Genomic DNA, 24,290 nt, shown 5'->3' on the forward strand with positions numbered 1-24,290 from the left:
ACATATTGGTGGAGATATTAAAATATACCTGAGCTAATAATTCCTACATAATTGGTGGAGAATGCGGGCACAAGGTTTAAACTTATTGTGAGCACACAATTTAAACTTTTTATGACCGAACGTACAGTTGAATAAGCGCTACAGTGAACTGGTTGCAAAAGTTGAGGATCAATCGCACTCAGGGCAATCTGAAGGCATATAAGCGGGAACATACGGGCTTAATATAGTTATTTTTATTTCTGTTATTAGTAGTTATATTATTTTGTTTTATTTTTGGTTATTTTATTTTAGTTTATTTCGTTGAAAACTGCAGTAAACCTTAACCCTATGTCTGACGAGATTCTCAGATATAGCGCGTTGTTTCCAGGATCGATTCGGACGAGTTTCTCCGTTTCCATATATCCTGGCAGAGATCTCTCTATTAGCGAACAGGAATTCTTGTTACGAGGTTCTAACCTGAATTCTGTTGCGCTTGGACTCCCTGAGATAAGACCGATAGCTTAGCTACCTATCAGGATCTTACTCATATGTGTGTGCCTGCTTTAGACAAAGCAAGTTTAACACCACTTTGCGCTGCGAGCCAAGTGTGTGTGTAATTTGGAAATTGGGAGTCTCCAGTTCTTGAGACCCGCCGTGGTTTCAGCGTCATTTGCGACGAGATATAGTGCACTCACTATTTAGATCCGTCGCCGTAACGCGAGCGCTGTCTCGCTCCAGTAATTGTTTTAAGGGGTTAAACTGCGCAAGGCGCAGAAGGCCGCAAGCGGCATGTGCATGCATTAAACGTGTGTGGCACTCATCGATCGTCGGCAATCGCCTAGCCATCTCTTTGGTTACGAGTGCAGTCTGCGAACGCCACTCTAACCACTTAGAGGTCAGAGCCCTGAAGGCCTGCCTGACGCCGTTTTTTTTTTGGTCACCAGTGACCCTACCCCTTAGGCTCACTTGCCTGGGACCCCCCACAAAGGGAGCAACGCCCCATTGAGCCTCTAGTGGTCAGTCATAGAACTACCACTCCATTTCGAAATTGCGCCTCTAGTGGTCAGGCATAGAACTACCACTCCATTTCGAAATTGCACCTCTAGTGGTCAGGCGTAGAACTACCACTCAATTTTGAAATTGCGCTTCTAGTGGCAAGCCATAGCAGTGCCACTCCATTGAAATTGCACCTCTAGTGGTCAGCCATAGTAGGTAAGTAACATCTGAGTTGGGTCTCTGGTGGTCATCTGCGGTAATACCAACACGCATAATTGGACACACAGGTTCTTGCCTGAAAGCCTTAATCAACTTTTTAATCAACTTGATTACAACACATTAACATCTAATTAGGTTATTGCTGCATAACTAATTGATGTTTTCAATTGAATAAGAAACACAACTCATTGGGTTAGATTTCTGTTTTACCTTTTTGATTTATTTTAGGTTTTATTTCACTTTATGCTTTTATTCACTCCCTCTCCCCCAACAAGGGTACTTGCATAGAAGTTCAACCATTATTAACAACGGTCAACATACACAATCACATCAGAGAGTCGTTTGGTTCTGATCAGTTGAGCTCTTCCTGTGCTAGGTGCTTACCATTTGCTCTCTGTTGGGTGAGCTTGTCTGTGGCTCTGCTGTCACTGCTTACGATCATACAGTTTGTCAGAACCGAAGGGGAGTTCTCAGCAATTGGACGCCCAAAAGTGTGCCAGCCCGGCTGCACCCACTGACTCATTAAGGGCAAGGCTGACAGGTACCTCAGGCGATCATTACAACTTTTGAGCAGGACCTCATCTAGGGTGAGTTTGGAGAACGGCCCTAGCTTGGACTCTCACTAGGGTGGGTGATACCTGAAGGCTATTTTGCCAGCCTTGGTCGAGTCAGGTCTCAGGTAGTGCAGCCGATAAGCTGAGCCCCACCTGGGTTGTCTCAGTTGTGCATACAGAACACCCCCTTCCAAGTTGACATTGCTGGGGATCGGGGGAGTGGGAGCCGGACTCAGGCCTGCTTGGCTGGGTTTGAGCTTGTGGGACGTGCCCTGTTCAGGAGGGACACCTGACAGCGTTCAAACCTCTCCACCTGCATCACTAGCTTAACAGCGCAACAATTCGGATAGGGACAAGTAAAGCAGAACCTGCTAGTGGTCCCCCTTCTGGTCAAAGTGGAGTTGTTCAACAGAGCCCAACCCAGGGGTAATCTGATCTGCAACAGCAAGCTAAGTTTGAATGCAGTCCCATTGCTTTTGAAGCTCTTGTTTCCCACTTTCTATTCCCAACTTCTCCTGTCATCTTCTGACACTGTCAGTAGTCACAGACTGACAATTTCCAGGATAAGGTTGTATCCTTTACCCCTGACTAGGGCATCTCTCAAGCCCTAGAGTAACTCACATATATTATATGTGTATTATATAGTTGCTGGATAGTGTAGTGGTAAGATCGCCGCCTTTCACACGGGAGACCGGGGTTCGAATCCCGGTTGTGGCCAGAAACAACTGCTATCACAACTAGAGATTGATGAGGTACAACACGATTGCTACGACAAGGGGGAGCCAGGACGACAGGTCAGGGGGGAGATATCATCATCCCCACATTCCGAGATTGGGTACCAAGCCCCATATATATTAGTAGGCTGAATACAAGAGCAGCTGACCTGAGAAATAAGAAATAAGCTGGAATAAGCTGGAAACCTGGACCCTCCGACCAAGAATGCGTGAAGTACCCTCAGAAGGTCTACTAGAAGATGTACGTAGAAGACTACTACAGATCAGCTGATCTACACCACAGCAACAGTGATCCTTGAGCTGGACCGTCTTTGAAGACTCCGTAAATCTCCGTATAATAATATATATCTACGGGAACGAGCAGAGAACAAGAACAAGATTTGTAAATGTAAGATTTGAAGGACCCGGCATGAAAAATAGAATAGTTCTCGTCATTAGTGAACATGTGTCTCGTCATTGTGTATCATGGACAGTAAGAGGGGGATCAATAGAGTGTTGTTATTATAACGTCTAAAAAGTATGATGGTCTGTCGATAAATCAATCAGATAAATAATGAAGTCGTTTTCGCTGGAAAAGCCATCTCAGGCTGTCAAGTCTCCCGTTTTGGCCGGGAAACTACCGTATTTTACTTCTCTTTCGCGCCGTCCTCCCGTATTAGTATTTTCCCGTAAATCTCCCTTATATTATATAGTTGCTGGATAGTGTAGTGGTAAGATCGCCGCCTTTCACACGGGAGACCGGGGTTCGAATCCCGGTTGTGGCCAAAAATATATTTTATATATTTTATATATTTATATTATATTTATATTATATTTTTTATATATTGTATTATATAGTTGCTGGATAGTGTAGTGGTAAGATCGCCGCCTTTCACACGGGAGACCGGGGTTCGAATCCCGGTTGTGGCCAGAAACAACTGCTATCACAACTAGAGATTGATGAGGTACAACACGATTGCTACGACAAGGGGGAGCCAGGACGACAGGTCAGGGGGGAGATATCATCATCCCCACATTCCGAGATTGGGTACCAAGCCCCATATATATTAGTAGGCTGAATACAAGAGCAGCTGACCTGAGAAATAAGAAATAAGCTAAGCTGGAAACCTGGACCCTCCGACCAAGAATGCGTGAAGTACCCTCAGAAGGTCTACTAGAAGATGTACGTAGAATCTACACCACAGCAACAGTGATCCTTGAGCTGGACCGTCTTTGAAGACTCCGTAAATCTCCGTATAATAATATATATCTACGGGAACGAGCAGAGAACAAGAACAAGATTTGTAAATGTAAGATTTGAAGGACCCGGCATGAAAAATAGAATAGTTCTCGTCATTAGTGAACATGTGTCTCGTCATTGTGTATCATGGACAGTAAGAGGGGGATCAATAGAGTGTTGTTATTATAACGTCTAAAAAGTATGATGGTCTGTCGATAAATCAATCAGATAAATAATGAAGTCGTTTTCGCTGGAAAAGCCATCTCAGGCTGTCAAGTCTCCCGTTTTGGCCGGGAAACTACCGTATTTTACTTCTCTTTCGCGCCGTCCTCCCGTATTAGTATTTTCCCGTAAATCTCCCTTATATTATATAGTTGCTGGATAGTGTAGTGGTAAGATCGCCGCCTTTCACACGGGAGACCGGGGTTCGAATCCCGGTTGTGGCCAAAAATATATTTTATATATTTTATATATTTATATTATATTTATATTATATTTTTTATATATTGTATTATATAGTTGCTGGATAGTGTAGTGGTAAGATTGCCGCCTTTCACACGGGAGACCGGGGTTCGAATCCCGGTTGTGGCCAGAAACAACTGCTATCACAACTAGAGATTGATGTAAGGACATAAAACTTATAGGTCCTGCAGGCCCCAACTCTGATCAGCCTGCATCAGTCCATCTCAGAGCTCCAAGAAAAGGATCCACTGGCCCAGGCAAGATTGGACTCCACGCATCAAACCATCCCTTTTAAGGAAGGCAAAGCCCTGCCGGCTCCTGAGAATAACTGGAGCAATACAGAAAAAGCAAGACCTTTCACCCCCTGGAGTGGCCGGAGTTCCACAGTCAAACCACAGCAACAACAGCTGTCAGTCCCCAGACACAGACACCTTTTCCACTAGAAATAGGATAACTCACCACACATAGATGTTAGGGACAAATACACGCATGTTTGGTCTCGTTTGAATAGGCATGAGACGGCGAGTGTTATACACTCAGATTTAAGGCAGTATAGTTTTCCCTAAGAGAACTATAGAAACTTCGGCTAAACCCACCAAACTGAGAGAGCCTCTCACATGGCAGAACAAGGGAATTACGACCACCCCCTAAAGTGATCTGATTGGCTGAGGACTTGAGAACCAAGGCCAACAATGCCCCTAAAATTAACCGTTGACCGAAATTGGTCAGTCTTCAGAGACATGCCATCACCTGGTTTGGATACTTAAGGAAGGGCCTCAGAAGGATTCGGGGAGTTACTCTGTAATCAGAGCTCCCACAGAGAACTGCGTGAAAGTCCATCTGTAGTCAGATACTTTCCGCAGAACTTTGTGCACTCTCAGCTGAGGAATGTGATTGTTTAATATTGTATTTGTCCAAATGTATTTACAAGTATGTGGCCACATGTCAATAATTATATATTGTAATATGTTTAATAAATGTTGTCTTGATTACTTCATGACTGTCTGATTTGCTAACTTCTTTATAAACTTTCCAGATTGGACTTCTATCCTGATTAGGACTAAAGTGATAAATACTATCTTGCAGCCTCTGGGTTAAATCCCCTTTATCCGGGTCCCAAACTCGACTGCCCAAGTTAAGTTAGGTGGATACCAAAACCGCACCTCTGGAGTTCGCACACGCTCAGTTACGGGCCGACTTAACCTCTGAGGTCAACACATGCTGATGAAAGGTACCGGTCTGCCCTCTGAGGGGCGTACACACTATGTTCCTAGGCACCGGGCATAGTCCCTGAGACGCTCACATGGTAAGACAATGGGCGGCATCGGCGGAGTCCCTGAGACGAGCCCAAAGTAAAACCTCGTACAAACTACCGCAACAAAAGGTGCGCCGTCACAGCCGCTGAGGTTGACACATGTTATGATATCTTGACCTTTCATGTTATGATATCTTGTATATTAAAAAGGGTAAGTAATTCCCAGGAGCGCTTGGAAGGACCAACACGCATTCACAGCCTTCGGCTGCGCCATTGGATTCCGCCATTGGGCCAGTGGGCGGCTCCCTACATTGATGAGGTACAACACGATTGCTACGACAAGGGGGAGCCAGGACGACAGGTCAGGGGGGAGATATCATCATCCCCACATTCCGAGATTGGGTACCAAGCCCCATATATATTAGTAGGCTGAATACAAGAGCAGCTGACCTGAGAAATAAGAAATAAGCTAAGCTGGAAACCTGGACCCTCCGACCAAGAATGCGTGAAGTACCCTCAGAAGGTCTACTAGAAGATGTACGTAGAAGACTACTACAGATCAGCTGATCTACACCACAGCAACAGTGATCCTTGAGCTGGACCGTCTTTGAAGACTCCGTAAATCTCCGTATAATAATATATATCTACGGGAACGAGCAGAGAACAAGAACAAGATTTGTAAATGTAAGATTTGAAGGACCCGGCATGAAAAATAGAATAGTTCTCGTCATTAGTGAACATGTGTCTCGTCATTGTGTATCATGGACAGTAAGAGGGGGATCAATAGAGTGTTGTTATTATAACGTCTAAAAAGTATGATGGTCTGTCGATAAATCAATCAGATAAATAATGAAGTCGTTTTCGCGAACACGCTGGAAAAGCCAGGGGCCGACTGTAGGGGGGCGTGGCCAGAGACAGCCATCTCAGGCTGTCAAGTCTCCCGTTTTGGCCGGGAAACTACCGTATTTTACTTCTCTTTCCCGCCGTCCTCCCGTATTAGTATTTTCCCGTAAATCTCCCTTATATTATATAGTTGCTGGATAGTGTAGTGGTAAGATCGCCGCCTTTCACACGGGAGACCGGGGTTCGAATCCCGGTTGTGGCCAAAAATATATTTTATATATTTTATATATTTATATTATATTTATATTATATTTTTTATATATTGTATTATATAGTTGCTGGATAGTGTAGTGGTAAGATCGCCGCCTTTCACACGGGAGACCGGGGTTCGAATCCCGGTTGTGGCCAGAAACAACTGCTATCACAACTAGAGATTGATGTAAGGACATAAAACTTATAGGTCCTGCAGGCCCCAACTCTGATCAGCCTGCATCAGTCCATCTCAGAGCTCCAAGAAAAGGATCCACTGGCCCAGGCAAGATTGGACTCCACGCATCAAACCATCCCTTTTAAGGAAGGCAAAGCCCTGCCGGCTCCTGAGAATAACTGGAGCAATACAGAAAAAGCAAGACCTTTCACCCCCTGGAGTGGCCGGAGTTCCACAGTCAAACCACAGCAACAACAGCTGTCAGTCCCCAGACACAGACACCTTTTCCACTAGAAATAGGATAACTCACCACACATAGATGTTAGGGACAAATACACGCATGTTTGGTCTCGTTTGAATAGGCATGAGACGGCGAGTGTTATACACTCAGATTTAAGGCAGTATAGTTTTCCCTAAGAGAACTATAGAAACTTCGGCTAAACCCACCAAACTGAGAGAGCCTCTCACATGGCAGAACAAGGGAATTACGACCACCCCCTAAAGTGATCTGATTGGCTGAGGACTTGAGAACCAAGGCCAACAATGCCCCTAAAATTAACCGTTGACCGAAATTGGTCAGTCTTCAGAGACATGCCATCACCTGGTTTGGATACTTAAGGAAGGGCCTCAGAAGGATTCGGGGAGTTACTCTGTAATCAGAGCTCCCACAGAGAACTGCGTGAAAGTCCATCTGTAGTCAGATACTTTCCGCAGAACTTTGTGCACTCTCAGCTGAGGAATGTGATTGTTTAATATTGTATTTGTCCAAATGTATTTACAAGTATGTGGCCACATGTCAATAATTATATATTGTAATATGTTTAATAAATGTTGTCTTGATTACTTCATGACTGTCTGATTTGCTAACTTCTTTATAAACTTTCCAGATTGGACTTCTATCCTGATTAGGACTAAAGTGATAAATACTATCTTGCAGCCTCTGGGTTAAATCCCCTTTATCCGGGTCCCAAACTCGACTGCCCAAGTTAAGTTAGGTGGATACCAAAACCGCACCTCTGGAGTTCGCACACGCTCAGTTACGGGCCGACTTAACCTCTGAGGTCAACACATGCTGATGAAAGGTACCGGTCTGCCCTCTGAGGGGCGTACACACTATGTTCCTAGGCACCGGGCATAGTCCCTGAGACGCTCACATGGTAAGACAATGGGCGGCATCGGCGGAGTCCCTGAGACGAGCCCAAAGTAAAACCTCGTACAAACTACCGCAACAAAAGGTGCGCCGTCACAGCCGCTGAGGTTGACACATGTTATGATATGGGCTGCCCCCGGCTGAGCCTCTGAGGTGGATGTACGTGTGGTTCGGGTAAACATCGGCTTAATCTCCGAGGCACCCACATGCTCAGTAATTGGCAGACACTGGGCCTTTGGGAAATTATATAGGTCGAGGGACCCGAATAATCAGAGGCTGACATTGTCTTAAATGGTGCCGATTTCCGTGCATCTAAGACAAACCCTGTGGAACAAGCCCACGGATCGCCCTGTCGGCCGAGGCGAATCTGGCGGACTCCTTCGTCAGGGGTAAACTAGAGTTGGTAATCTAAAGGAGAGTCCCGAAGTAATCCGAACAACATAAACGTCATGACTACAATATACTGAAATAAGGTCATTAATAAAATGGAGTCAGATGTGTGTCTAAAAGAATATCTTGTATATTAAAAAGGGTAAGTAATTCCCAGGAGCGCTTGGAAGGACCAACACGCATTCACAGCCTTCGGCTGCGCCATTGGATTCCGCCATTGGGCCAGTGGGCGGCTCCCTACATTGATGAGGTACAACACGATTGCTACGACAAGGGGGAGCCAGGACGACAGGTCAGGGGGGAGATATCATCATCCCCACATTCCGAGATTGGGTACCAAGCCCCATATATATTAGTAGGCTGAATACAAGAGCAGCTGACCTGAGAAATAAGAAATAAGCTAAGCTGGAAACCTGGACCCTCCGACCAAGAATGCGTGAAGTACCCTCAGAAGGTCTACTAGAAGATGTACGTAGAAGACTACTACAGATCAGCTGATCTACACCACAGCAACAGTGATCCTTGAGCTGGACCGTCTTTGAAGACTCCGTAAATCTCCGTATAATAATATATATCTACGGGAACGAGCAGAGAACAAGAACAAGATTTGTAAATGTAAGATTTGAAGGACCCGGCATGAAAAATAGAATAGTTCTCGTCATTAGTGAACATGTGTCTCGTCATTGTGTATCATGGACAGTAAGAGGGGGATCAATAGAGTGTTGTTATTATAACGTCTAAAAAGTATGATGGTCTGTCGATAAATCAATCAGATAAATAATGAAGTCGTTTTCGCGAACACGCTGGAAAAGCCAGGGGCCGGACCGACTGTAGGGGGCGTGGCCAGAGACAGCCATCTCAGGCTGTCAAGTCTCCCGTTTTGGCCGGGAAACTACCGTATTTTACTTCTCTTTCCCGCCGTCCTCCCGTATTAGTATTTTCCCGTAAATCTCCCTTATATTATATAGTTGCTGGATAGTGTAGTGGTAAGATCGCCGCCTTTCACACGGGAGACCGGGGTTCGAATCCCGGTTGTGGCCAAAAATATATTTTATATATTTTATATATTTATATTATATTTATATTATATTTTTTATATATTGTATTATATAGTTGCTGGATAGTGTAGTGGTAAGATCGCCGCCTTTCACACGGGAGACCGGGGTTCGAATCCCGGTTGTGGCCAGAAACAACTGCTATCACAACTAGAGATTGATGTAAGGACATAAAACTTATAGGTCCTGCAGGCCCCAACTCTGATCAGCCTGCATCAGTCCATCTCAGAGCTCCAAGAAAAGGATCCACTGGCCCAGGCAAGATTGGACTCCACGCATCAAACCATCCCTTTTAAGGAAGGCAAAGCCCTGCCGGCTCCTGAGAATAACTGGAGCAATACAGAAAAAGCAAGACCTTTCACCCCCTGGAGTGGCCGGAGTTCCACAGTCAAACCACAGCAACAACAGCTGTCAGTCCCCAGACACAGACACCTTTTCCACTAGAAATAGGATAACTCACCACACATAGATGTTAGGGACAAATACACGCATGTTTGGTCTCGTTTGAATAGGCATGAGACGGCGAGTGTTATACACTCAGATTTAAGGCAGTATAGTTTTCCCTAAGAGAACTATAGAAACTTCGGCTAAACCCACCAAACTGAGAGAGCCTCTCACATGGCAGAACAAGGGAATTACGACCACCCCCTAAAGTGATCTGATTGGCTGAGGACTTGAGAACCAAGGCCAACAATGCCCCTAAAATTAACCGTTGACCGAAATTGGTCAGTCTTCAGAGACATGCCATCACCTGGTTTGGATACTTAAGGAAGGGCCTCAGAAGGATTCGGGGAGTTACTCTGTAATCAGAGCTCCCACAGAGAACTGCGTGAAAGTCCATCTGTAGTCAGATACTTTCCGCAGAACTTTGTGCACTCTCAGCTGAGGAATGTGATTGTTTAATATTGTATTTGTCCAAATGTATTTACAAGTATGTGGCCACATGTCAATAATTATATATTGTAATATGTTTAATAAATGTTGTCTTGATTACTTCATGACTGTCTGATTTGCTAACTTCTTTATAAACTTTCCAGATTGGACTTCTATCCTGATTAGGACTAAAGTGATAAATACTATCTTGCAGCCTCTGGGTTAAATCCCCTTTATCCGGGTCCCAAACTCGACTGCCCAAGTTAAGTTAGGTGGATACCAAAACCGCACCTCTGGAGTTCGCACACGCTCAGTTACGGGCCGACTTAACCTCTGAGGTCAACACATGCTGATGAAAGGTACCGGTCTGCCCTCTGAGGGGCGTACACACTATGTTCCTAGGCACCGGGCATAGTCCCTGAGACGCTCACATGGTAAGACAATGGGCGGCATCGGCGGAGTCCCTGAGACGAGCCCAAAGTAAAACCTCGTACAAACTACCGCAACAAAAGGTGCGCCGTCACAGCCGCTGAGGTTGACACATGTTATGATATGGGCTGCCCCCGGCTGAGCCTCTGAGGTGGATGTACGTGTGGTTCGGGTAAACATCGGCTTAATCTCCGAGGCACCCACATGCTCAGTAATTGGCAGACACTGGGCCTTTGGGAAATTATATAGGTCGAGGGACCCGAATAATCAGAGGCTGACATTGTCTTAAATGGTGCCGATTTCCGTGCATCTAAGACAAACCCTGTGGAACAAGCCCACGGATCGCCCTGTCGGCCGAGGCGAATCTGGCGGACTCCTTCGTCAGGGGTAAACTAGAGTTGGTAATCTAAAGGAGAGTCCCGAAGTAATCCGAACAACATAAACGTCATGACTACAATATACTGAAATAAGGTCATTAATAAAATGGAGTCAGATGTGTGTCTAAAAGAATATCTTGTATATTAAAAAGGGTAAGTAATTCCCAGGAGCGCTTGGAAGGACCAACACGCATTCACAGCCTTCGGCTGCGCCATTGGATTCCGCCATTGGGCCAGTGGGCGGCTCCCTACATTGATGAGGTACAACACGATTGCTACGACAAGGGGGAGCCAGGACGACAGGTCAGGGGGGAGATATCATCATCCCCACATTCCGAGATTGGGTACCAAGCCCCATATATATTAGTAGGCTGAATACAAGAGCAGCTGACCTGAGAAATAAGAAATAAGCTAAGCTGGAAACCTGGACCCTCCGACCAAGAATGCGTGAAGTACCCTCAGAAGGTCTACTAGAAGATGTACGTAGAAGACTACTACAGATCAGCTGATCTACACCACAGCAACAGTGATCCTTGAGCTGGACCGTCTTTGAAGACTCCGTAAATCTCCGTATAATAATATATATCTACGGGAACGAGCAGAGAACAAGAACAAGATTTGTAAATGTAAGATTTGAAGGACCCGGCATGAAAAATAGAATAGTTCTCGTCATTAGTGAACATGTGTCTCGTCATTGTGTATCATGGACAGTAAGAGGGGGATCAATAGAGTGTTGTTATTATAACGTCTAAAAAGTATGATGGTCTGTCGATAAATCAATCAGATAAATAATGAAGTCGTTTTCGCGAACACGCTGGAAAAGCCAGGGGCCGGACCGACTGTAGGGGGCGTGGCCAGAGACAACTGCTATCACAACTAGAGATTGATGAGGTACAACACGATTGCTACGACAAGGGGGAGCCAGGACGACAGGTCAGGGGGGAGATATCATCATCCCCACATTCCGAGATTGGGTACCAAGCCCCATATATATTAGTAGGCTGAATACAAGAGCAGCTGACCTGAGAAATAAGAAATAAGCTAAGCTGGAAACCTGGACCCTCCGACCAAGAATGCGTGAAGTACCCTCAGAAGGTCTACTAGAAGATGTACGTAGAAGACTACTACAGATCAGCTGATCTACACCACAGCAACAGTGATCCTTGAGCTGGACCGTCTTTGAAGACTCCGTAAATCTCCGTATAATAATATATATCTACGGGAACGAGCAGAGAACAAGAACAAGATTTGTAAATGTAAGATTTGAAGGACCCGGCATGAAAAATAGAATAGTTCTCGTCATTAGTGAACATGTGTCTCGTCATTGTGTATCATGGACAGTAAGAGGGGGATCAATAGAGTGTTGTTATTATAACGTCTAAAAAGTATGATGGTCTGTCGATAAATCAATCAGATAAATAATGAAGTCGTTTTCGCTGGAAAAGCCATCTCAGGCTGTCAAGTCTCCCGTTTTGGCCGGGAAACTACCGTATTTTACTTCTCTTTCGCGCCGTCCTCCCGTATTAGTATTTTCCCGTAAATCTCCCTTATATTATATAGTTGCTGGATAGTGTAGTGGTAAGATCGCCGCCTTTCACACGGGAGACCGGGGTTCGAATCCCGGTTGTGGCCAAAAATATATTTTATATATTTTATATATTTATATTATATTTATATTATATTTTTTATATATTGTATTATATAGTTGCTGGATAGTGTAGTGGTAAGATCGCCGCCTTTCACACGGGAGACCGGGGTTCGAATCCCGGTTGTGGCCAGAAACAACTGCTATCACAACTAGAGATTGATGAGGTACAACACGATTGCTACGACAAGGGGGAGCCAGGACGACAGGTCAGGGGGGAGATATCATCATCCCCACATTCCGAGATTGGGTACCAAGCCCCATATATATTAGTAGGCTGAATACAAGAGCAGCTGACCTGAGAAATAAGAAATAAGCTAAGCTGGAAACCTGGACCCTCCGACCAAGAATGCGTGAAGTACCCTCAGAAGGGTACTAGAAGATGTACGTAGATCAGCTGATCTACACCACAGCAACAGTGATCCTTGAGCTGGACCGTCTTTGAAGACTCCGTAAATCTCCGTATAATAATATATATCTACGGGAACGAGCAGAGAACAAGAACAAGATTTGTAAATGTAAGATTTGAAGGACCCGGCATGAAAAATAGAATAGTTCTCGTCATTAGTGAACATGTGTCTCGTCATTGTGTATCATGGACAGTAAGAGGGGGATCAATAGAGTGTTGTTATTATAACGTCTAAAAAGTATGATGGTCTGTCGATAAATCAATCAGATAAATAATGAAGTCGTTTTCGCTGGAAAAGCCATCTCAGGCTGTCAAGTCTCCCGTTTTGGCCGGGAAACTACCGTATTTTACTTCTCTTTCGCGCCGTCCTCCCGTATTAGTATTTTCCCGTAAATCTCCCTTATATTATATAGTTGCTGGATAGTGCAGTGGTAAGATCGCCGCCTTTCACACGGGAGACCGGGGTTCGAATCCCGGTTGTGGCCAAAAATATATTTTATATATTTTATATATTTTATATATTTATATTATATTTATATTATATTTTTTATATATTGTATTATATAGTTGCTGGATAGTGTAGTGGTAAGATCGCCGCCTTTCACACGGGAGACCGGGGTTCGAATCCCGGTTGTGGCCAGAAACAACTGCTATCACAACTAGAGATTGATGAGGTACAACACGATTGCTACGACAAGGGGGAGCCAGGACGACAGGTCAGGGGGGAGATATCATCATCCCCACATTCCGAGATTGGGTACCAAGCCCCATATATATTAGTAGGCTGAATACAAGAGCAGCTGACTTGAGAAATAAGAAATAAGCTAAGCTGGAAACCTGGACCCTCCGACCAAGAATGCGTGAAGTACCCTCAGAAGGTCTACTAGAAGATGTACGTAGAAGACTACTACAGATCAGCTGATCTACACCACAGCAACAGTGATCCTTGAGCTGGACCGTCTTTGAAGACTCCGTAAATCTCCGTATAATAATATATATCTACGGGAACGAGCAGAGAACAAGAACAAGATTTGTAAATGTAAGATTTGAAGGACCCGGCATGAAAAATAGAATAGTTCTCGTCATTAGTGAACATGTGTCTCGTCATTGTGTATCATGGACAGTAAGAGGGGGATCAATAGAGTGTTGTTATTATAACGTCTAAAAAGTATGATGGTCTGTCGATAAATCAATCAGATAAATAATGAAGTCGTTTTCGCGAACACGCTGGAAAAGCCAGGGGCCGGACCGACTGTAGGGGGCGTGGCCAGAGACAGCCATCTCAGGCTGTCAAGTCTCCCGTTTTGGCCGGGAAACTACCGTATTTTACTTCTCTTTCCCGCCGTCCTCCCGTATTAGTATTTTCCCGTAAATCTCCCTTATATTATATAGTTGCTGGATAGTGTAGTGGTAAGATCGCCGCCTTTCACACGGGAGACCGGGGTTCGAATCCCGGTTGTGGCCAAAAATATATTTTATATATTTTATATATTTATATTATATTTATATTATATTTTTTATATATTGTATTATATAGTTGCTGGATAGTGTAGTGGTAAGATCGCCGCCTTTCACACGGGAGACCGGGGTTCGAATCCCGGTTGTGGCCAGAAACAACTGCTATCACAACTAGAGATTGATGAGGTACAACACGATTGCTACGACAAGGGGGAGCCAGGACGACAGGTCAGGGGGGAGATATCATCATCCCCACATTCCGAGATTGGGTACCAAGCCCCATATATATTAGTAGGCTGAATACAAGAGCAGCTGACCTGAGAAATAAGAAATAAGCTAAGCTGGAAACCTGGACCCTCCGACCAAGAATGCGTGAAGTACCCTCAGAAGGTCTACTAGAAGATGTACGTAGAAGACTACTACAGATCAGCTGATCTACACCACAGCAACAGTGATCCTTGAGCTGGACCGTCTTTGAAGACTCCGTAAATCTCCGTATAATAATATATATCTACGGGAACGAGCAGAGAACAAGAACAAGATTTGTAAATGTAAGATTTGAAGGACCCGGCATGAAAAATAGAATAGTTCTCGTCATTAGTGAACATGTGTCTCGTCATTGTGTATCATGGACAGTAAGAGGGGGATCAATAGAGTGTTGTTATTATAACGTCTAAGGTCTGTCGATAAATCAATCAGATAAATAATGAAGTCGTTTTCGCTGGAAAAGCCATCTCAGGCTGTCAAGTCTCCCGTTTTGGCCGGGAAACTACCGTATTTTACTTCTCTTTCGCGCCGTGCTCCCGTATTAGTATTTTCCCGTAAATCTCCCTTATATTATATAGTTGCTGGATAGTGTAGTGGTAAGATCGCCACCTTTCACACGGGAGACCGGGGTTCGAATCCCGGTTGTGGCCAAAAATATATTTTATATATTTTATATATTTATATTTATATTATATTTTATATAATTTATATTATTTTATATTTCCTGTCTTAAAATGTAAGGGATACTGGAGCCTGGTTGCGGTGGTGGGATGGCTCACGGCGGGTGCCGGAAAATTTCCTTTATTTTCAAATCCAAACCTTGACAGGTATGCTGCTGTTCCAAATCATGGGTGCATGTTACAAGTGCGGAACATATTTTAACTTAGTACTAACTTAGCATCATATTTGATCTGATTCGACTGAATATCCCAGGTTTCCATCTCTCATGCATCTGGTGTGACGTGTTTTCAGACTCTCAGGCTGGCGCCTGAGAAACGTCTCACTCCGGCCAGCTGACCAAAGTTGGTAACCTTGGTATTGTGTGTAGGAGATTCGGTATAACTATAATTTCGTTCTCCATTTGCATGCCCGAAGTGTCTTTAAGTGTTATGTAGTTTTGCCTGAAACGCAAAAATAAAACAAAGCAATTAAAGCCGATCAGTGGCTCAAATTGTGCTGTAGCGATTGAAGAACTTTTGTCGGAAGTTGGATTCGAACTTGGGATGCCTTACTTGGGAGAACAGAATACCAGAATAGAGTAGGTTAAGTCCAGCCTTGGCTTCCAAGCTGACGTTTTTCTACATATGTGCTTGTGTATCATGGACAGTAAGAGGGGGCAGGCAAGGAGAGAATTTCTCTCTTTGGGGATCAATAGAGTGTTGTTATTATAACGTCTAAAAAGTATGATGGTCTGTCGATAAATCAATAACAATATCAATGAAGTCAATGTTTATCTAAAGGAATCAGAATTCAGGAAAAGCCAGGGGCCGGACCGAGTGTAGGGGGCGTGGCCAGAGACAGCCTGCTGACTGTTCCAAATCATGGGTGCATGTTACAAGTCCGGAACATATTTTAACTTAGTACTAACTTAGCATCATATTTGATCTGATTCGACTGAATATCCCAGGTTTCCATCTCTCATGCATCTGGTGTGACGTGTTTTCAGACTCTCAGGCTGGCGCAAAGAAATCTTACGGGAATTGAACGTCTCACTCCGGTCAGCTGACCAAAGTTGGTAACCTTGGTATTGTGTGTAGGAGATTCGGTATAACTATAATTTCGTTCTCCATTTACATGCCCGTAGTGTCTTTAACCGGCTGCACAAACTGGATCCGCCTCCATTACGACACAACTTTGCCCTTATTGGCTTAAGAATTTAGTCACATACATGACGTATATCTGCTATTTCTCCCGAGAAGCAGGTAAAGCAGTGGTAACTGCTTTGTAGTTAATTTACCTGGTAAAATTAAGTTTAAATAAATGATATAAATACTGTAATAGTACTCGTGAGCTTTGTTTATTTGTTATTAGTTATTGTAATGTTGCGCTGCTTTATTTGTTTAATCGTCTAGTCTGTGGAGACATTCAAGTTAATCAAATAAGAATTGCACTGTACACTGTACATGACCATAAAAACTTTGTATCCTTGAAATAAATGTTTTTGATCTTTTCCTTGGCAGTTATCTTTTTACACAGGGCCTCTATGTACACGATAGTTTTTTTTTTCACGACTAACAGTATGGATCAGGAGTTGGTTATTGTAAAAGAAGTAATGTGCATGCAGGTGATATTTGTATAGATTTATCCACACCCTTGTAGCAGTGCTGCCATTGCAGTCAGATCTCGCAAACTAGGAGTATTAGTTGTCTTTATTTCTCTTTATTTCTTGACGCCAACCCTCTCCATTAATCCGGGCTTGGGACTGGCACCTACCTGAGCTGGCTTGCTCCCTTAAGTGGCTGGGTTAGGCTAAACTATATATATATATTTACCAAGACTACAATAAAACATCTCGAAATGTGTAGTCTAGCAAAACGCAGTTTAAAGAAGGTAGCCTACCTGGCGAAATTGCAAACAAATTAAGGGCGTTAGGCAGCCTTTAGATCCTACCCATCATGCACTGCAGTTTTTTGCTAATTCCTCAAATGGAAAACTGTCCATCCATCCATCCATCCATTTTCCAAACCGCTTATCCTACTGGATCGCGGGGGGTCTGGAGCCTATCCCGGAAGCAATGGGCACGAGACAGGGAACAACTCAGGATGGCGGGCCAGCCCATCGCAGGGCACACTCACACACTATTCACTCACGCATACACTCCTATGGGCAATTTAGCAACTCCAATTAGCCTCAGCATGTTTTTGGACTGTGGGGGAAACCAGAGTACCCGGAGGAAACCCCACGATGACATGGGTAGAACATGCAAACTCCACACACATGTGACCCAGGTGGAGACTCGAACCCGGGCCCTAGAGGTGTGAGGCAACAGTGCTAACCACTGCACCACCATGCTGCCCCCTAAATGGAAAACCATTAAATACAAAAGGAAAACAAAAGTGCTGTAAGACTGTATACTTATGTGTATGTTAGTAAAGGCTGTAGCTGACACAACGGACCCCACTAATTAGAAAGGGGTAATTGTACACATGTGGCATCCAGTATGTTCTTCTATAACAGTTTTTAAAAAAAAAAAAAAACTCACATTACACAAATTGGCACTATCAAAACGAGGATTATGGGGAAAATGGGGACTGTGATGGAGATTACATACACGTAGGCATGGTATTTAGTTTTTTTTAATCTGGTCACCTTCCAGAGTAATTGTAAACTAAAACCATCTTCACCCTATTTGATTCTTTATAAATGGACAATCAGTCGTGCAGTAAATGGGGGTATAGAGAGACACAGAGCTTGTCTAACAAGAAACCCTGGGAAGCTAACATTAATAGGGTGGGTATGGATAGCAAAACCATTGATACAGATTACAGATTTATATCTCACCTGAACCCTGGCGGGCTCCGTGCCAATAGGGGTTGGGATTAGGGTTAGTTAACTTAAGTAGTAATATTGATGTGTATATTCTCCTATTCTCCAGTCAGTGAATCGTGAAACGTAATGTTAATATGTTTCTATACCTATATGTTCTGCTTAAAAACCCATAAAGGCAAGCACAGTGTTTAGACATTCTGTTACTTAGACTAGTAAACACTAAGATCCTTCAGCTTTCAATTAACCTGACACAACAGTCTAAACAACAAATGTGTGCCATGTCATTTGTCATCTTTACATCTTGTATCCTTTATATGGTAATTGGATTTTCAAGGTGGAATTGCAGGTCGATCATTTTAAGGATCTAGATGTAAACCTCCCTGGTGTTGCTTTAATATTTTTTTTGCACAATTTGCTTCACACACTTCCTCCAGCAGAGAAGCTTACAATACTACACCCCACCAAATGACTGGATGATGCCTTTTTATTTAAGGTCTGGCTGTGAGCCTCGATTACCGATACACTATCTTCAGGCTCCTGCCGGGATCAGTCAGTATGGTGGACCTTTGGAGGAATGGGTACAAAACCATCAGGAAAGTTTGCAGGTGCTTCAAGAGTATGTGAAGGCTTAGTTGGAGGAACAAGCCACACCACGAAATCGGAAACACAATGAGTTGGTTAATGATTAGGGGTTTGATGAAGGTCAGCTGGTGTGTTTGCGGAACCATGTTCGAGGTAAAATACAGGATCATTGGGATGCCTGTTTGTATATGGTAGTTCGGTGTCCCCAAGATCAGGGTGCAGTTTACTCTGCAACTCCAATGGAGGGGGACGGGGTTGTCCGTCAAGTTCACCGAACAGAGTTGCGTCCAGTACCACAGGGGGTTGTTATGTCAGGGGAAGATGTTCTGGTAATGTCTCCTGAGTCTGGGTTGCCCACAGGGGCAACAGAAATGGAATCGGATGAGGACTCTGTGATTTTACGGGGACAGGGCTGGTGGGAGGGGTCGCAATAGAGCATCCACAAGTAGGCCTCGTATAATGGAGGAGGTTATGTCCCCCCCGAGGTGTAGAGACCAGTTAAACGTTCGGTGAGGTCCACCACTGGTCATCATACCAACCCTTATAAGTTACCACGGTCAGTGAATGATCGTTCGGTTGGGGAGGAAGACCAGTGGTTTGGGGATAGAATTCTTAGCTGTGATCGTTGGGTCATCAATTTCATTTTGGGGGATGGATTGTAGCCAGGCAATTATAGGCAGGTATAGGAACTGCAGTTCGGACTGGAGGCATAGCCGGGGCGAGATGGCTGTGCATGTTCCGATGGTAGGGCATATTGGCAAAGGAGCAGGCACGGGAAAGACAGGCAGGGTCCTGATAGATTTGGTGGAGCATCGGCGGGCATATTGAATTTGCAGTGTAGCAGCCTTTCTGTTTGCTTGTTTCAGGGGTGAACAATCTTATCCGCAAAGGGCCGGTGTGTATGCAGGTTTTCGCTGCAACTCCCTAATTAGATTTCTAATTAGAGGACTGATTAGCTGAAGAGTCCTCATACCTGGTTTTGAAGAGCTGACCTAAAGGTTACCCCAAAAACCTGTTTTTTTTTTGTTTGAATGGGGCAGTGAGTCATGGGGTAAACTACTGTTCTTTAGGGGTTTTCAAGGTGGAATTACGGGTCGATAATTTTAAGGATCAGGTTGTAAACCTCCCTGGTGTTGCTTTAATATGTTTTATCTGAGGTTGTATCGTGTATTATCAAGCCAGCCGGCTTAGTGGCCTCGGGAGCGGGGTTTAGTGGGAGCAGCTGGCTAGTTTTATTTTCTTTTTTGTTTGTGTCTTTTTCTTTGTTGTATGTATATTTTGGGTTCATTATTAGGCAGGCTGGGCCTTTTGGCACCTGTAGTCTGGGTGCTGGATTGCCCATAGGGGTCTTTTTTATTGCTGTGATTTGCTGTGTCATTCACTAGTGTGATTTGTGCTGGATGTGTTTTTAAGGTTGTGCTGTGGCGTGTACCTGAGCAAACTTTGGGCAACCTGTTCTCTTGTTGGCTTTATTGACAAAGGGTGGATTAGTCTAATTACGGCCTGCTACAAATAGCTGCATATAACGTATAAAAAAAATCACCTTATGGGTGCTCCGTAGGGTAGCAAGATCTTGAGTTTTTTTTACAGTACTCGGGTACGTTTTAAAATTTTCGACCAATCAGCAAACATTATTCTGACTGTCACGCTCCGGTTCGGACGAACAGGCGATCGTGCGGGCGGTTGGCCAAAAATCAGGCAGACGCGGCAGGATCGGGGAGATCGGGGGTTTATTAAGGGAAAGGAACACTGGGAACATGGAAACTACGGGAGACCAACTAACGCACAAGAGTCAAGCAATGACGAACGAGGGTAACAGGCAAGACCAGGATATAAATAGGACATGACTAACTCAAAATAATCGGACACAGCAGGAGACAATTAGGGAATCACACATGGGTAATCAGGGGGCGTGGCACACACGAGGAGCGGACGAGCCGGGCATCACAGAGCCCCCCCCCAAAGGCGCGCTGCACCGGGCGCGCCCCGGAGAAGGCGACGAACGGGACGAGGGAAACGGGACCAGGAACTGAAGAACAAAATCAACGAAGGACGGGAAACAGGACCGAAGAACAAAACACGGCGAGAGACAGGACGTACGACAGGACGTGACAAAGGGCAGGGAACGCAGAGAGACAGACCAGAAAGGGCGGAACAGAGGGAACAGGCGGAACAAAAGGAGTGGGAGTGACGGAAGGGAACGTAGGGAAACGAGGAACGGAGCGGGGCAGAACAAAGGGACCAGGAACAGAGGACGGCGGGACAAAGACAGGAGGGACAAAGGCAGGGGCACAGGGCGAGAAGGAGGGGGTACCAAGGGGAGCCCGAGGGAGCCTAAGCGGGCGACGGGAGGCAGCCGGAGGGGCCGCAGGCGGCCGGGAGGCCGGAGCAGGAGGGGACCGTGGAGGGGCCGAGGAGACAGGGCGAGGGACTCGTGGAGGGGCCAGGGAGGGAGCAGGAGGGAGCACCGGGGAAGGGGACGAGGGAGCTGGAGGGGCCCTCGGCGAAGGCCCGGAGGAGGGGGGAGCCGCAGCAGGCGGCGACGTCCGGCGGAGGGCCGGAGGTAGGGGCCCCGCAGGCAACCGAGGAGCCGCCGACGGGGAGTCCGCAGGCGACCGACCAGGCTCAGGAGAGGGGAGCGAGGCGGGGCGACGAGGCACTGGAGAGGGACCCGCAGGCGACAGCCGACCCGGAAGGCCAGGACCCGCAGGCGCCAGCCGAGCCAGAGCGCAGGCGAGGGAGGGCGAGCCAGGGGGCAGGGCGGGCGGGACCCCAGCCCTGCGTCTGTGTCCCCTTCCCCTGCGGGACACAGACAGGCCGACCCTAGTTCGGGGTCGATGTCGCCGGGGCGAGGGACAAGGGGTTACGAGTTCTGTCCCCGAGGGGTCCCATTCTAGCTCCTCCACTTCCGAAGAGGGAGGAACCAAGATGGAGTTGTCCGGGACCACCTCGGGGACTAGGACAGGGACTGGAGCTGCTGCAGGCGGAGGGGGCGCCTCTGGAGCTGCTGCAGGCGGAGGGGGCGCCTCTGGAGCTGCTGCAGGCGGAGGGGGTGCCTCTGGAGCTGCTGCAGCAGGGCGGTCAGGGACAGGAGCGCAGTCAGGGACAGGAGCGCAGTCAGGGACAGGAGCGCAGTCAGGGACAGGAGCTGCAGGTGGCTGCAGTGGTGGCGCCTGCCCGGGAGCTGCAGCTGGCGGCTGCAGTGGGGGCGCCTGCCCGGGAGCTGCAGCAGGCGGCTGCAGTGGGGGCGCCTGCCCGGGAGCTGCAGCAGGCGGCTGCAGTGGGGGCGCCTGCCCGGGAGCTGCAGCAGGGTGCTGCAGTGGGGGCGCCTGCCCGGGAGCTGCAGCAGGGTGCTGCAGTGGGGGCGCCTGCCCGGGAGCTGCAGCAGGGTGCTGCAGTGGGGGCGCCTTTGGGGCTGCTGCAGGCGGAGGGGGCGCCTCTGGGGCTGCTGCAGCGCGGTCAGGGGGCGCCTCGGGAGCTGCTGCAGCGCGGTCAGGGGGCGCCTCGGGAGCTGCTGCAGCGCGGTCAGGGGGCGCCGGGTCAGGAACAGGAGCTGGCTGCAGAGGGGGCGCCTGCCCGGGAGCTGCAGCAGGCGGCTGCAGAGGGGGCGCCTGCCCGGGAGCTGCAGCAGGCGGCTGCAGAGGGGGCGCCTCTGCAGGAACAGGAGCACGGTCAGGAACAGGAGCTGGCTGCAGTGGGGGTGCCTGCCCGGGAGCTGCAGCAGGTGGCTGCAGTGGGGGCGCCTGCCCGGGAGCTGCAGCAGGCGGCTGCAGAGGGGGCGCCTCTGCAGGAACAAGGGCACGGTCAGGAACAGGAGCTGGCTGCAGTGGGGGCGCCTGCCCGGGAGCTGCAGCAGGTGGCTGCAGTGGGGGCGCCTGCCCGGGAGCTGCAGCAGGCGGCTGCTGTGGAGGCGCCTGCCCGGGAGCTGCAGCAGGCGGCTGCAGAGGGGGCGCCTCTGCAGGAACTGCAGGTTGCTGCAGTGGCGGCTGCGCTGGCTGCGCAGGCGGCTGCGCAGGCGGCAGGAACACCCCAGACGTGTGCGCGGGAACTGCAGGCAGACAGGAAGACTCAGGCGAGGGCACAGAAGCTGCAGATGACGGGAACGCCCCAGACGTGGGCGCGGGAACTGCAGGCAGACAGGACGACTCGACAGCGGGAGCCCTAAGCACAGGCGGGTGCTTAACCGCTGGAGTCGGACGGCCCGTCGGTCGCGCAGGCAGCGGAGGTGGCTGTCCCAGCGCATGAACCGCGGGTACTGGCGACAGCCCCAGCACGGTAGCCGCAGGATCTAGCGGCGGCACCTGTGCAGGTGTCGCGGGCTGAGGAAGCTGCGCCGTCTGCACGGGCAGTAGCGAGGACTGCTCCGGCTGCGCAGGTTGCAGGGGGGCGGGCGCCGCAAGCCGCGCAGGCGGCGGTCGCCGGGAATGCAGAGAGCGTGCCAACTGCTCTCTGCATTCTAACAGAGGCGAGGAGAGCTCCTCAGGGGCTTTTGCCTCTACAGGCGGGACTGGTAAGTCCGCTGAAGGAGAGACGATCCCTGCCTCCCTTGGGAAGCGGGGCACACGCGGGACTGAGTCTCTGACCGCTCGAATCCCTCCCCAATGCTGTAGTCTCTCGGGCCGGTAATTATACCGCTCGAGGGGCGGTGGCTGATCCGGGGACAAGGGCTTGAGGTCCGGGAATTGGACTTGCCTCTCCTCCTCGTCGTCGCTGCAGTCCCAGAACCTGGCCAGAGAACAAGCTCCGAAACGGAGCGGTTCGTCCTCGGGGCTCTGGAGTAGCTCCTCCTTCTCGCTCTCGAAAGGGGTCCACGGGTGGGAGAGCGAGCAGGAACCCAGATTGATGAACTCCTCAGGGGTCCTCTTTCTCCCCTGCTTCCTCTTCTTTTTTCGGTTCGTCATTCTGTCACGCTCCGGTTCGGACGAACAGGCGATCGTGCGGGCGGTTGGCCAAAAATCAGGCAGACGCGGCAGGATCGGGGAGATCGGGGGTTTATTAAGGGAAAGGAACACTGGGAACATGGAAACTACGGGAGACCAACTAACGCACAAGAGTCAAGCAATGACGAACGAGGGTAACAGGCAAGACCAGGATATAAATAGGACATGACTAACTCAAAATAATCGGACACAGCAGGAGACAATTAGGGAATCACACATGGGTAATCAGGGGGCGTGGCACACACGAGGAGCGGACGAGCCGGGCATCACACTGACAGCATAGCTGGGAAACCAATGAAAAGTGAGTGCAACGTTCTAGAACTTGACTTCGGGTTGACGCTCCCTATAAAAGAGCTGGGTACTGCTTCAAGGCGTTCAGTTGGCGCTACCTCCTGATAGAGTAGCACTGTACGGCTCTTGTTCCGTAAAACAACATCAAAAGGATGAAAAAAAAAACAATATTTAAAGAAGACGAAAAAAATCTATTTTTAAAGAAGACGAAAAAAACATCGTCTAAAAAAATAAGCCAAAAAAATAA

General features: G+C 47.5%; 1 protein-coding gene across 1 annotated transcript; it reads right to left on the reverse strand.

Annotated features, from left to right (window-relative positions):
* Positions 1-20,525: 20,525 nt before the first annotated feature.
* On the reverse strand, positions 20,526-24,019 carry LOC125727686 (uncharacterized). Its single transcript, XM_049004566.1, has 2 exons — positions 22,766-24,019; positions 20,526-22,384 (listed from the first exon to the last, which is right to left on the reverse strand). The coding sequence occupies exons 1-2, from the start codon at positions 23,831-23,833 to the stop codon at positions 20,855-20,857; spliced, it is 2,598 nt and encodes an 865-aa protein (XP_048860523.1). The 5' UTR covers positions 23,834-24,019; the 3' UTR covers positions 20,526-20,854.
* Positions 24,020-24,290: the final 271 nt, after the last annotated feature.

Source organism: Brienomyrus brachyistius, unplaced genomic scaffold (genome assembly GCF_023856365.1).
Source record: "Brienomyrus brachyistius isolate T26 unplaced genomic scaffold, BBRACH_0.4 scaffold111, whole genome shotgun sequence".
In the NCBI taxonomy this organism is placed as follows: Eukaryota; Metazoa; Chordata; class Actinopteri; order Osteoglossiformes; family Mormyridae; genus Brienomyrus; species Brienomyrus brachyistius.

Excerpts from the sequence above, each read along its gene's own strand:
- LOC125727686 (XM_049004566.1), bottom strand. The coding sequence starts at position 23,833 with ATGTTCCCAGTGTTCCTTTCCCTTAATAAACCCCCGATCTCCCCGATC. Across the intron at positions 22,385-22,765 it reads AACCTGCAGTTCCTGCAGAG|GCGCCCCCTCTGCAGCCAGC; the intron begins GCGCCCCCTCTG and ends GCTCCCGGGCAG.